This window comes from Bos javanicus, chromosome 11 (genome assembly GCF_032452875.1).
Source record: "Bos javanicus breed banteng chromosome 11, ARS-OSU_banteng_1.0, whole genome shotgun sequence".
Classification (NCBI taxonomy): domain Eukaryota; kingdom Metazoa; phylum Chordata; class Mammalia; order Artiodactyla; family Bovidae; genus Bos; species Bos javanicus.
The window spans coordinates 2,991,453-3,004,954 of NC_083878.1; the positions used below are offsets into that span (position 1 = coordinate 2,991,453).

The 13,502-nt window shown below is 62.2% G+C and overlaps 1 protein-coding gene across 7 annotated transcripts; it reads right to left on the bottom strand.

Moving 5' to 3' along the window:
- Positions 1–806: 806 nt before the first annotated feature.
- SEMA4C (semaphorin 4C) lies at positions 807–11,352 on the bottom strand. Of its 7 annotated transcripts, none has more exons than XM_061431526.1 (15): positions 10,962–11,352; positions 7,993–8,138; positions 6,459–6,607; positions 6,072–6,134; positions 5,838–5,936; positions 5,667–5,763; positions 5,433–5,549; positions 5,199–5,350; positions 4,938–5,113; positions 4,507–4,651; positions 4,187–4,409; positions 3,945–4,057; positions 2,823–2,980; positions 2,663–2,733; positions 807–2,535 (listed from the first exon to the last, which is right to left on the bottom strand). In XM_061431526.1, the coding sequence occupies exons 2-15, from the start codon at positions 8,099–8,101 to the stop codon at positions 1,706–1,708; spliced, it is 2,502 nt and encodes an 833-aa protein (XP_061287510.1). In that variant the 5' UTR covers positions 8,102–8,138; positions 10,962–11,352; the 3' UTR covers positions 807–1,705. The 7 variants fall into 7 exon arrangements, with proteins under 7 accessions (XP_061287510.1, XP_061287511.1, XP_061287508.1 ...); XM_061431527.1 differs by having other exon boundaries at positions 7,993–8,141; XM_061431524.1 differs by lacking the exon at positions 10,962–11,352 and adding an exon at positions 10,097–10,179.
- Positions 11,353–13,502: the final 2,150 nt, after the last annotated feature.

Sequence of the window (13,502 nt, forward strand, 5' to 3'; positions counted from 1 at the left end):
ACCCCGCAGTGGACACCTAATTTACTGAATCAACTTCCTTCGGCTGTGGGTTACTGACCGTGCAGGAAGCTAGCTGCTCAAATCAGCACATGTCAGGCCTCTGTTACAGCAGGACACCGCAGCAGCTTGTTCCAGCCGCAGCAGGCCCCTCAGACCGGTCAAGGGTACAGAGGACTCTTCATTTCCACTGCCTGTGTGTGGGCGTGAATTATAGAAGCCAGGCTAGGTCCTGGTTTTCTTAAAAATATCTTGGCCCTGGACAGGCTCCTTCCTATAGCGAAGGGGCTTGGTGCCTACCTGTGGCAGTGGAGGAAGTCCCACACTGCATGGTTATCTGAAACATTCAAGACTAACATTCCTGGAGGGAAAGGCTGCAAGTAATCATTCTCCTCTTAAAGTGGCGGGGAGCCCCATCCTCACATGAGCCAGTCCACACAAGTTTAAGCTGCTTCTAGGATGTTCCTCTCCACAGCCCCCACTCCCGTTTTCCCTTCCCAGAGTGCTGGGAAGCCAGCCCCCTCCCCCTCTACTGCTTCTATCCCCCAAGCCCCGACTTCTCCCTTTGGCCAGAAGCCACGGTTGGCTCCCCAGAGGCTGTGGCCCTGGTCTGGTTCCCAGCCGACCCACCACTGTGGGAAAACACTGGAGCCTGGCCTCTGGACCCTGCTCTAGAGGGGCACAAGCGGGAGGGGGGCCGCTGAAGGGCGGACTGAATGAGGCTGGTCCAGCCCCACTCAGCCCATAGGGAGCCTCCCTCTTGGCATCCAGGTTTCAGCCCAAGTGTCTTATCTCCATGACAAGAACGGTTTCATTTTCTCCATTTTATTTGTCAATATAAAAATACTCAAATATTTACAACAAATAAATACGCGGGGACACAATAAGTTACACTGCTGGGAGCCCTCCTCCTAGGGCTGGGAGAGGATATGCCAGATCCACAGCATGTCCACCCCTCTCGCCTCCCACCCCCTCCCCCCCACACACAACCTTTCCCAGCCCTGCCAGGGAGGACAAGTATAAAATACCACTGAACCCCAGGGCCAAGTGGGAGGCCCCTCCCAACCCTTCCCCCCAAACACACAGGAGGCTGCATCTCCCTCCCCCCCACCCTGAAAACATTCGTAGCCCTGGGAGCAGGACCAGGCCCCACCCCAGAGCCCTGACTCCCCCAAAGGGGCACAGCACCCTGCCCAACCCACCCCCATATGTACACGGCTGCCCCCTACTGGGGACAGGTGGGGGCAGGAGAGGCAAAGTGATGCGTCCCCTTCCCCTTCATAGCTCCAATGACCCACCAGGAGGACCCCAGGCCAAGGGAAGACTTGACAGAAACAGGAAGACTGCATCTCACACACGCGCACACACACACACACGCACACGTATGTACGTACATATGTGCACACATCTGCATTCACACACATATGTACACAAACACACCCACATCTGCAACTTCTGCCTTGAAAAGTTTTGGCTGTTGGGGTCCCACGCGTCTGTGATCCACAGCCTCACAGAGGAGGAAGGTGCCCTCTGCAAGGCTGGTGCCCTGGTAAGCCACACCAAGTGGCAGTGCCCGTGCTGGCAGAGCAGGTCCTCATGGCCGGGCGGTGCCGGGCAGAGCAGGTTGCCCACGCCATGTCCCTGAGGTAGCTGGTGCCTGTGCAAAACGTAGGGAGCCATGCCTCCCAGGCTGCCGCCCGAGGGCCCCTCATACTGAGGACTCCTCGGGGTTGGAGTCCGGCAGCGGCTGGCGCTGCTGCAGTTTACGCCTCAGTTCGTCGGCAAGCTCGGGCAGAGGATGCCCGAGGCCGCCGCGGTCCTCCCCTCCCAGCTGGAGACGCACGTAGCCATTGGCATTGGAGTTCCGGCCACCTCCCAGGTGGAGCCGTGTCGGAGAAGGCAGGGGCTGGCCGGGGATGCCGGGGGGCGGCGAGGGGGGCCCACCGCCGGGCTGGCACCGGGCGTGGCCAGGCACGATCTTGAGAGAGCCATCTGAGTAGTAGTAGCCCACAGGGTCCCAGAGCTTCTCGTCTGTCTCAGGGCCAGGCCGGAAGGGGGTGCTGGTGGGCTCCTTGGGCAGCTCCAGCGGGTACACCAGGGTCCTCTCGGCTGCCTTGGCACCTTTCTCCAGCTCCTCGCGCAGCCGCCGGCGCAGGGACAGAACCAGCAGCAGCAGCACCAGGCACACGGCGCCCAGGGCCACCACAGCCAGCCACACCAGCCCCAGGTTCTCCAGCGGGGCCCGGGCCTCCAGCGTCACCGATGGGCCCGCCACCACCGCCACGAGGTAGCCCTCGGCAGCCAGCCGGGCCCCCTGCTCCTCCGAGAAGCAGTGGTAGGCGCCGGCGTGGCGGGGTTGGGCAGCCATCACCACCAGGGCCTGCAGCCGGGCATCGTAGAGGAAGGAGCCAGGCTGCTCCGCGGGCAGGTCACGGCCCCCGAAGGTCCAGCGGGCGTGGGCGAGGTTGGAGGAGAGACGGCAGGGCAGCACCAGGTCTGTGCCTGCCACCACCGTGATGTTTTTGGGTGTGAGCCTGACTGTAACGGCAGAGAAAATGAGAGTCAGTGGGTGCAAGACGCCCAGGCCAAGGGGGGACAATGACACCCCGGTTCTGGTCCCCCGAGGCCCGTACACCCTACAAGGAGGACTAAGACAACAGCTCACCTTTCTTACTGCCCCGGAAATTACAGATGCTTGAGGTATCCGAGACCGTCACGTGCTGGATCAGCAGGGACCTGGTGGGGGGAGAGGGATCCATCAGCGTCCCAGGTCCTGCCACCCTCCTCTCCCCGCTGGTCCCCGCACACGCAGAAGCCCCCCTCACCCGGAGTGACCGCCCACAGCCACGCAGCGGCTGCTGTTGGCGTTCCAGGCACAGTAGGGGTCCCGGGCGAGCACACAGTCGGCACAGGAGCGGTACTTCATGCAGTCGGCTGGGGGCAGCTGCACCAGCTGGGAGCGGGAGCCCGCGAAGAGCAGCTTCTGCCACAGAAGCACAGGAGGGAGACTGAGCCAGGTCCGGACACGGCCCGGGCGGGGGCTCGGATGACTGCCAGGGCGCCGGGGCCCAAAGCAGGAAGTGGGCTGTGCTCGCGTCCCAAAGCGGGAAATCTGAGGGCTGGGAAGGCACGGAGGGCTTACTATAAGCCAGGAGCAATCCTAAGCCCCTTACGGCCGTGACCTTGTTAGAAACAAACAGCAGACCTGGGAGGCTGAGAAGTATCCTTGTGCCTGCTCACTCACACCCATGTACACACATTCTCACACTCACACAAACCCACTCACACACACAGTCCCCCCACACACAAGCGCACACACATACTCTTACACTCACACACACTCACTCTCACATACACTCTCTCTCTCTCACACACACGCACGGCTCCAGAATAGTATAAATAGCGCAGGAAGTTCAGTTTCCGCAGATCCCGTCAGCCTCACAATAGCACCAGCAAAGCATAAGGCATTTTCCTCTGTTTCAATGGAGATCGCCAATCTGTGTGTTTCTGCAACTACAGGCTTTCTTTCTGCCATGGTTCCACGTTCTGGGGAACAACCTGAGCCTCCAGAGTTGGGAAAAGCCAAGCATGTGAAAGTGCCACAGACACGCGGGAAGAGAGTGGATGGGGGAGGGAAGCTTCGAGTGGCACTTCAGGGAACTGCTGACTACGCTGGGGGCCGGGGCTGGCAGGCAAGGAGGCATCACACGGGCGTCAGGAGCCACAGTGGCACAAGGCCGGGCGGGCGGCGGCACAGTCCCCTCAAGGGGCCCAAAAACAGCTGACAAGCGCCGTCAGGACCAGGCTGTATAGAAGATAGGGCGCCCGCAGAGTGCAGATTCCACGAGCGTTCTCGCTTCCCTCTCGGGCATCTCCCCGCCCCTGGACTGGCCAGGCACACGACTGGGGGCCATGCGGGGACACGGTGGGTGGGGCCTGATGGCTACCTTGCTCCGGGACAGGACCAGGCTCTCCACAGGCTCCTGGTCAAACAGCTGCAGCTCCTCAATCAGGTGAACCCAGGGCCCCAGGCTCACGGCCTTGAGAAGCCAGCCGTCTCCTGCAGGGGTTGGGGGGAACAGGTGTCAAGAAAAGGGCAGGAGGGTCCCGGGGTGGGGCTGTCTCTGGATCTCCCTGCTTCGGGCACACAGGCCTTCGCCTAGCCCCCAGCTGCCACGCCCGTACCCACCTGTGCCGATGAACAGCACGGTGTAGGTGGCCCCATCGAGCCCCGTGACGCGGTCCGCCACCAGGTGGGTGAGGTTGGCGTTCTTCTTCACCAGCAGGGGGCGGCCCCAGCGAGGCCGCACCTGCTCCTCCATCAGCGGGTGCTTCTTGATGAAGTTGAGGATGTTGTCGGGCAGCTCCAGGGAGCTGGTGTAGCCGTGGCGCCGGTGCCAGTTGTTGATGCACTGGGGGGGTGGGCAGGGTTTGGGGGGCAGCCGTCAGCCCAGAGGGCAAGGCACCAGAGCGGAGAACGTGCGCGCATCCCCGCCTGGGACAACTCACCGAGCCGGGCCGCGGGCTAGGGACAGGGTCAGTGTAGCGGCCCCACTTCTGGGCCTGCTCGTGGTACTCCTTGTAGGGCCCCTCGAACACCTTCTGGATCTCCTCCAACTGGTACTCGCACACTGCTGACAGGTCCATGTCGCCCCTGTCACAGCAAGGGAGGGACCCCAAGGGTCAGAGCTGGGGTGCCCACAGCGCAGGGCGTGCAGCAGAAAGGGAGGGCCCACAGGCACAAGAAGGCCATGGCCACGTGTGATGTGGTGGCAGCTCAAAGCACCACTGGGGGCACCTCTCACGGAGGGGTGGTGAAAAGGGCGGGAGCCCAACATCATCCTGGACCCCCAGGACCTCCCCCAGAGGCCTGCCCCATCAACCATCCCTAACCCACAGACCCGCTCCTCCCCACCCCCAAGGGCTCCTAGCCAACTCACCACCGCGCCCGAAAAACCCCGAAGAAGGTGGTGTTGTGCCAGGAGGCATCCTGGAGCGTGTGTAGCGCCTGCAGCCGGTTGAAGTAGAGCTGCCAGTCGGGCGCGGAGCACACCAGCCGTGCCTTCAGAAACGTGGTCCACTTCCTCTGCAGCGTCCGCGCGCCCCCCACGTCGCCCTGGCAAACAGCAAGGGGACGCCACGGCCGGTCAGCCCTGCTGGGCTGCCGGGCACACAGGGCCGCCCGCCCCGGCGGTCTGTACCTTGCAGACGCGGGCCACGCGGGCCACCACCTGCTCGGCGTAGCAGTCGTACTCCACAGCGCGCTCGCTGAAGAAGAAGTACACTTTGTCGTCGTCCCCCGTGTAGCTGCCCACGCTCTCCGGGACGTAGGCGGAGCCCACGAAGTGAGGCTCTGGGGGGAAGGGGGGGTGTGTCAGCCCAGACATCGGGCCCTCCAGGTGCCTCCCACACCCAGCTGGCTTCTCAGGTCTCACCGTTGAGCCAGAAGGCCAGGTACTCGGTCTTCATGGCGTGATGGGGCCCCATGTTCCGCAGGATGACTGGCTCCGTGCCCAGGAAATTGTTGAGCGTGGCCGAGTACAGCTCACCGTCTACAGGAGACACGGGGTCAGCCCATGCAGAGGCGAGGTGCAGACACTCAGGCCACGTGGTCCCAGAGTGGGAACAAGTCCTGGGCACCCCCAACCTGCAATGCGACAGCCACTCACCCACAAGGAGGCCGGTGTGGCCCTTTGCCGGGTCATAGGGGCACTTGCCCTTGCCATCCTCAAACTCACTCCGCTCCAGGGTGAAGGTGAGCATGTCCTAGGGGTGGGGACAAGGCCGTGAGAATGCAACAGGGACAGGCCTGGGGGCTGGGGGAGAGGAGCAGTACTCACAATGTAGGTGCACTTGGGCTGGAAGGCATAGGTACCACACACGTACAGGTGGGATGTGTTATACGGCTGCAGGAAGCGGATGAAATTGAAACACTCCGTCTGGGGACAGAGAGGCATCTGTTAGTCTGAGTGCCTGGAACACAGGGACCCCAGGACCCAGACCAGCACTGGGACGGAGCAGAAAGAGCGTGCATCATGCACCCCCCGCCCGCCAGCAGGTCCCAGAGAGCCGACCTGGTTACTCTTCCCTTTCTGGATACACTCAGCCTTCTTCTCCACTGGCGCCTCCCATGAGATCTGAGGACAGGGAGGGAACGCGTCAGCATCGCTGCAGGTACACACCAAGCATGTGTCATCAGCGCGGCTCGTGGCAGCAACATGGGGACTCCAAGTGAGAAGACACTGTCCCCACTCTCTGGGAGCTTATTCCAGAGAGGACCAGGGCCCCCGCTCCCCCAGCGCAGCGGTCCCAGCGAGTGCTGCAGACTCGTGAGCGAAGCGACATGCTCACCGGGGAGGATGGGGTGGGGGCGGCCAAGCCCAGGGGACAGCCTGTCCAAGCGAAGCCCCCAGGTCCTTCCTCTCTCACCCCCATGTGCCTCCCGCTCCCCCACCTCTCACCACTCCCTGCAGCTCCAGAGCCTCCACGCTGAAGGCAAACAGGGCCTCCCGGGCCCCGACGTACAGGAGCCCCGTCTGCTCAGTCAGGGTCAGCGTCAGGAAGTCCTGGATGCCCGTCTGGGAGAAGCGCCGCACCACCGTGGCCAGCTCTGCAGGAACAAGGCCGGAGTGACCAGGGCTGGGGTGAGTGGACCTTCCCGGGACTCCAGGCATCCCCTCTCCCCCAGAATTAGCCCTCCTCTGACCAGTGTGGTCACCGCACATTAGAGCCAGCACCCCACAAGCAGATGCCAGCCAAGCTCCTCTGACCAGCAATAAAGGGCATTTTCTGAATAGGCTTTTGACTCTGACAGCTCCACCCAGGCCTCCCTGGCTTTCCCCACCCAGGGAGGCAAATCTGGGCTGGAGAGGAGGAAGGAAGGATATCTCAGCCACAGCTTCCGGCCAGAGGAAGCCATCAGACTGATGGCTCTCACTCTCAGGGTCAGTAGCCACCTCCCCATCCCGCCCCCACTTCCTTCTCTGCTCTGTTGCCCACTGCCCCCACCAGGGTCCAGCCTTGCCCTGGCTCCTGATCCAGCTGGGCAGGATGGACGGAAGTTGAGAGCGTTCCTTGTCTTAGAGAACCCTTCTCTCCAGTGGGTCCCAAATGCAGGCTGCTAGGGGTACGAAGCAGAGCCGGCCATGGGATGTGGAGACGGAATCGGGCTGGGAGACCAGGGATAGTGCTGCAGCCTGGGGCTGGGGAGACCTGTTGCCATCCGTCGAGCAGGGCGCCACGACATTCATGTAGCCACAGGATTCCCACGTCAACCCCCAAAACAGCTGCTGGACTGTCCTCAGGGTCCCCCTAAACCACCCTTAGTGTTTGGAGCCAACGATGGGCCCAGACACAGACCGGCAAGGGAGGGCTTCGTTAGCACCGAGGAGCCTGTGGGAGGTGAGCTCATCCCAGGTCCCCAGAGCGCACGGATGATACAAACACCTGACATCACCTCTGCATCCAGGTGTGTGTGCACAGAAGGGCTGTCAGGCCCACTGACCCCCTCCCCCACAGGAGCATGTGCACACACACACCCCACCCAGGGCCATCAGATGGCACGCGTATCAGGTCAGCAGAAGGGGGAGTCTATCATATCAGGGTTGCTAAGGGGGCTCCTGGGGGCACAGAGCTTGAAGACTTGGGAGTGGGCAGTAACACCCTTTGCTTCGTGCTTATCTCGGCTCAGGTTTCTCTCTTTAGGCTCTCAGTGCTAGGGATAATTCCAGAAGTGAGATGTGGGGAGAGAGGTGAAGAATGATCACTCTTGGATAACAAGGCAGCCAGGTCCTAAGCGTAAGGAGGGCCACCCCGGATCCTGGCCTAGACGACCAGTTCTGGGTTCCTAGAGCCACTCATATTTCTTAGAAAGCTGTGTCACGTACATGAGGGCCTTGAGAATGAAGCCAGACGTTCCAGAAGGCAATTACTTAGCACCCATCTTCCCCCAGCAGTCCCTCCTGGCCTTCTGCTCCCCAGCCTTCAGACACTCACCCCCAGAAGATACCGTCTTCCGGGGTACCAGGTTCCACCACACCTCAGCCCCAAGGCCCAGGCCCCACAGCTCCAGTACCAGCAGCCAGACGGCCCAGTGTGGGGCCATGGCACACGCCCGGGCGCCGAGCTCCAGGCCAGCTGCCCTGCTGGGGGAAAGAAAGGGTCAGAATCATAGCCAGAGAAAACAGACCGGAAGGGGGCCCACACAAGCCGTGCCAGGAGGCACTGACAGAACAGAGGATCTGATCGGGCCTCCCAGGGCTCCCCCCACTGCCCCAGCCCTGGGAGCCACGACCTAGTGTCCTCCCGCACCTGGCCTCCCTCCCCACAGCTTCCAAAGGACCGTGGGGTCTCCCCGAGGGAGCGGGGAGAGCTGAGTCAGCTGGAAGAGTGGACACTCAAAGGTCCTCCGGCCCTCCCCCACTTCTCGACAGGAAGTTGTTTAAGAAAATAAAGAGAGGACCCTCCTCCTCCCCCACTCGGGCCTGACAGATTGGAAGGACTTCTTAAAATAACCTCTGCGATCAGGACCTGGCCCTACTGGGGCTCCAGTCAGCCCAAAGGGGATGAACCTGTAAGTGGGGCAGGCGGTAGGAAAGGCCCCCGAGAGGACTCGGTGCATCAGGCCTGCGGGGGTCGCGGTCCAGCCTCTCCCCTCCCCCAGCGCAGACAATAGCCGGGCAGAGCCCAAAACCCCGTTCCACATCACAGGGCTGAAGTGGGGCCGGGAGCTGGGCCCCCTGCTTCCCGAGGCCCCTTTGTTGCCCAAGAAGGCAGGCAGGAAGTGGAATGGGATGGGCGTGGAAAGGACCGGGGCTTCATCCTGTTCCACGCACAGCCTCCTAGGAGACACCAGCCCTCGGGCTGAGGGGCCGCGGGACAGATCTCTGGTCTCATCAGGGATCTTTCCTGCGGCGCTTTCAGGCGGGTGCAGGGGCAAGTAAGGACCTGGTGGGGAGCGTCGGGGGATTCCTCCTGAACCGCGGGGGCGCCCGGAGCAGGGCCAGCGCCTGCTGCGCTCTCCCGGGGTCTGATGAGCCTTCCCAACTCAGGGATCGCGCCGGGACCCCGGCCGGGGCAGGCCATCTGGATTAATTTCCACTGCTTCGGCCCTCCAGGGCACAGAGACACAGAAGCTGAGGATCTGTTCACCCCAAAGCAAAGGGTCCAGTTGGGACCCCGTCCTGGTTCCCCCTCGATTCTCCCCTCCCCCAGCTCCGGGGATTTGAATGCAAACAAAGCGGAGGCTCTGGGAGCGTGGCGGAGCCCGACTGACGGACGCCCCCTGTCGGCCCAGTTCCCCAGCGCGGGAAGGGCGGCGGGGGGCGGAAGGGGGGCGGGGATGCGTTCACCCCCGAACCCGTCCCCAACACACTCCCAGCCTTCCCTCGGTTCCTTACCCCAGGCCCAGGCCGGACCCCGCAGCGCGCTCCGAGGCTCTGCCGGCACTACTCCTCCCTGGGCGGCGGAAACGGGCAGCCCCGGGGGGTGGAGGTGTGTAGAGGGGTGCGGGGTCCCGGCGGCGCGACCCCCACCCTTGCCCACCCCGAGCGGCGGGCTGCGGACGGCGCCCCAGCAGCTGCAGGGCGAGCGCTCCAGCGGGGACTGGGCGGCGCGGCTCCGGAGCCTGGCTTTCCAGGACAGCCCGCCTCCCCAGCGGAGCGGGCGCGCGGCCGGGGGCCGCGGCAGGGAAATCCGATCTCACAACATCGGCCTCCGTCCAAGCCCGCCCCAAACTTTCCGTCGGGGGTGGGGGAGCCGGGGGCAGTTCGGGGGCCTGGAAAAGATCGCGGGCGTGGACCGGATAGTACGAGGGACCCCCCCCCCCCCGGCACCCTGAGCCCCATTCCCCATGGCCAGTCCGTGCCTCCGGACCCTGGGGCTGCGGGCGACGCTAGCCCCGCTCGCGAGCCCCCGCGAAGCAGCCCGCGGGGGGCGCAGGGAGGCGCTCGGGCGGACAGCTGTCCTCGCCGCCGCCCTTCCCTGCGCCCCCAGACCCTGTCCCTCGCGCGTGCGGCGTCCCCTGCTCGAGTCTGGGGACAAAGCGGCGGCCCCGGAGAGCCCCTTGGCTCTGGCTCCGTGCAACCCCGGCCTCACTCACCTCTTCTTCGCTGCTTGAATCTCTGGGCGCCGCCCTCGCGTTCGGCTCCGACCACGGTCCGCCTCTTCCCGCGCGCCGCCGCCCGCCCGCCCGCGCGCGCCTGCCCGCCCTGCTCCGCTGCCCCTCTGCCACCGCCCCTCGGCCCGGCTCGGCTCGGCGCCCCTGGGCTCGGGCTCCCCGCGCCACCGCGGCGGGCGCCGGCTCTTTCTCCGCCGCTGCCGAGGCTCTCCGCCACCTCCCCCCTGACGTCAGGCGGGGTGGGGGCTGTCGTCGGAGGCCGGGGGCGGGACGCGAAGGCCCGCCCCGGAGGGGGCTGCGACCCGCACGCCTCCCTGTTCCCTGCCTGGGGGCTCGGACCCCCGCCCTTCCCGGTGCCAGGCCGCCCCGCGCCCAGCAGCAGAGATCTGCGCCACCGCGCCGGGAGGTGGGGCGGGGGAGGAACATCGGGCCCTAGCAAGGCGGGTGTCGGACTCACCCGGTTTTTCCGAAGTGTCCCCCAAAGCCAACCGTGCTGGCTGGGCAGCCCGGTTCGGGAAGGGGTCTAAAAGGCTCCCCACGCTATGGTTACTGGAAAGAAGGCGGGCGGGCCACCTCCTGGAGAGTATCCCAGGCTTCTCTTTGGGGCGCACCAGAGTGGTCTTTTGGTCCCCGATTCTGTTTCCTTTAACTCCCACTGACCCCTGCGATCAGACCGGAACGGGCCTCACCAGCCAGGAAGACGGACACCCCCCCCCCCCCGCCCCCGCCTCAAATCTCCCGAGACCTTGTGTCTCTTGTTTCTCAAGCTCCAGAAGGGACCCGCTCAGCGACCCCCTAGTCCTGATCCGGGTGAAACCACCCTCGACTCCAGTTGCGCTGAGCTTACCCTCAGGAAATGACTCCTCCTGGTGCCGCTAGAAGGCTGAATAACAAGTGACATGAGCCCTGATGTTCAGATGAAAGGGACTGAAGGGAGCCACGCTGGAGAAGGACTCGAGCCTCCGCCCACAGCCGCTCCTAGAAGTACCTTGTAGCTCTGGCCTCCTGGGTGGTGCTGGGCTGTCCTCCTTGCCAGCTAGTTAGTCCTCTGAACTGGGCAGGTGAACAGAGGAACCCCAGGGAGGCCACCCCACTGGGACCTGGAGACAGGTGCCACCTCCTGGTCAGGGACAAAGGGCAGAGGTGAAGAGACTGGCAGCCCAGTGGCTTGGGTGGTAACTTTAAGCATGGTGCAGCCCTGGAGGGGAGGGACCCTTTAGGGCCTTGTCAGCAGATCTGGATTATAAATCAGTCCCGACAGGAGCTTTTGTTCTGGGTTAAAACTTGGCATCAGAAAAAGTGGAGACCAGAAGAGTAGTAGAGATAATTGGGAAAAGCAGCCCAGTTTGGATTCAGTAACAATTGGGTCTTTGCTGGTATACATAAAGGCCCCTTCTCCTGCACTGGCCACAGCCACATCTCCCAGCTCCTTTGCACCAGAAAAAGAAAAAAAAAAAAAAATGCTGAGGCCTTGGAGATACTGGAGATAGGGGGTGAGCCAGTGAATCAGCAGGGGTGGGCAGGGAAGGCTCTGTTCTAGTTGACAGGGCGGGAGATGTGCGACCCCCTTGTCCCAGTTAGACCCTGCTTCCTTAATTTAAGGGCAGGTAAATCCATAGGCAGGTACGCTCACATTTGGGTCTGTGCTTTAGACTTTGGAACCTGCCTTCACTCTGTCCTCATGACCACCCTTTACAAAGTAGGTACTGATTCTCTCATTTTATAGATCAGACGAGTGGCAGAAAGGCATAGCCTGCCCAAAGTCACACTGGTAACTAGCAAGGTCAGAATGTTAAATCAGGCTTTATTTCTCCTGATCCCATCTCTCCACTAAGTTATGGGATATCCTGATGTTTAGGCCACGGACACTTCGTTTTCTGCTGTCTTTCCTCACCTCTAGGTGTGAGGATTACCAGGCCAAGACCTGAGCTCTTGGCCCCACTTGCAAGACTGGCCCCAGTGGAAACTCTCTGAAGGGGTTTGGTTTCACTGGCAGGGACGTCTTCTGTAGCTCAAGGCGGGCTTCTTGGTTCCTTATCACAGAGCTCTTCCCTTTCAAACGCTCCTTGTGTGCTCCTCTTTTCTACCTTGCTCATTTCCTGCTAGATTCTCTTCCTTTCCAGTGCTCGCCTTTTCCGTGGGTGGGTGGGCAGGGGATAAAGTTTCCTGCATGACTGTTTGCTCGTGATTCATACTTTAAAATGAGCGTTTCCCTGGTGGCTCAGATGGTACAGAATCCGCCTGCCAATGCAGGAGATACGGGTTGGATCTCTGGGTCAGGGAGATCCCCTGGAGGAGGGCATGGCAACCCACTCCAGTATTCTTGCCTGAGAAATCCCATGGACAGAGGAGGCTGGCAGGCTACAGTCCATGGGGTCGTGCAGAGTCAGACTGAAGTGCAAAGTTGTACTTCAGTGCAACTAAGTGACTGATCACACTCTTATGGAAGGGGCCCAGCATTCATACCTTAGGCCTTGACAGTCCCTCTTACTTACCCCATTTGTTTAACTGCTTGTGGCCAAGAAAAGGCAGATGTGCTAAATGCCGCGCCCCCCTCCCCCTCGGCCGCCAGGTTCCCTAAGGACCTACTGGCAGCTCATGCTGGTCCCTAGAGACAGATCTGGGAGTCTTATCTAGATAGCTAGGCCCCCCTTGTCCCCATGTCTTGGTCACCCGCCATGGTGCCCCTTCCTTTTAACTCCAGCTCGCCAGAGGCTGCCTTTTGCCAGGAGCGGGGCCCAGGGTTCACGGTAGGGTTCTCTAGTCCACACTGCTTGGCCAACTTCCAAGGCAGTCAGGAGCTGCAGTCAATCCACAGCGGGGAAATGAAACAGCCTGGGTCAGCCACCCTTCAGGGATCTGGGGGCCTGGGGACCGAGGTGAGTGGAGACAGAGGAAAAGGACTTCCTCCCTCCACTTCCTCCTGAAGGAGGGTTATCAAAGCTGTCCACCTGGGAAGCCCTTCCCTTCCAGCCCCTCCCTGCCACCATCACCGAAGGAAGCAGGAAAGCATCCGTCATCACAGCCCCGGATGCTGCGTTTCCAGTGGCCTCCATCAGGATATCCCCCAGCCTTTTCCCAGGCGCTCAGGGATCTGGAAAGGGTGAGTGGTGAAGCTGCCAGCATCACTGTGAATTTCTGGCCTCAAGGAGGCTGACTCTTTCACTGGTCCTGGACTGATTTTAGAAGATCTGGTCAGCTCCAAGCCAGTTCCAGAGAGGGCCCATTACACGTCCCGAGGGATACCACACGCCCTTGGGTGACCTGCGTGCACACCTCTGCTCAGGTTACAGTGGGGCCTCTGGAGGGCCTGAGCTGGCACCCACACCTCCTCCCTCCTTGGTGTCTGTTTCTCTCTCGGGGGTGAGTGTGCTTGAGGGGAGGGGGC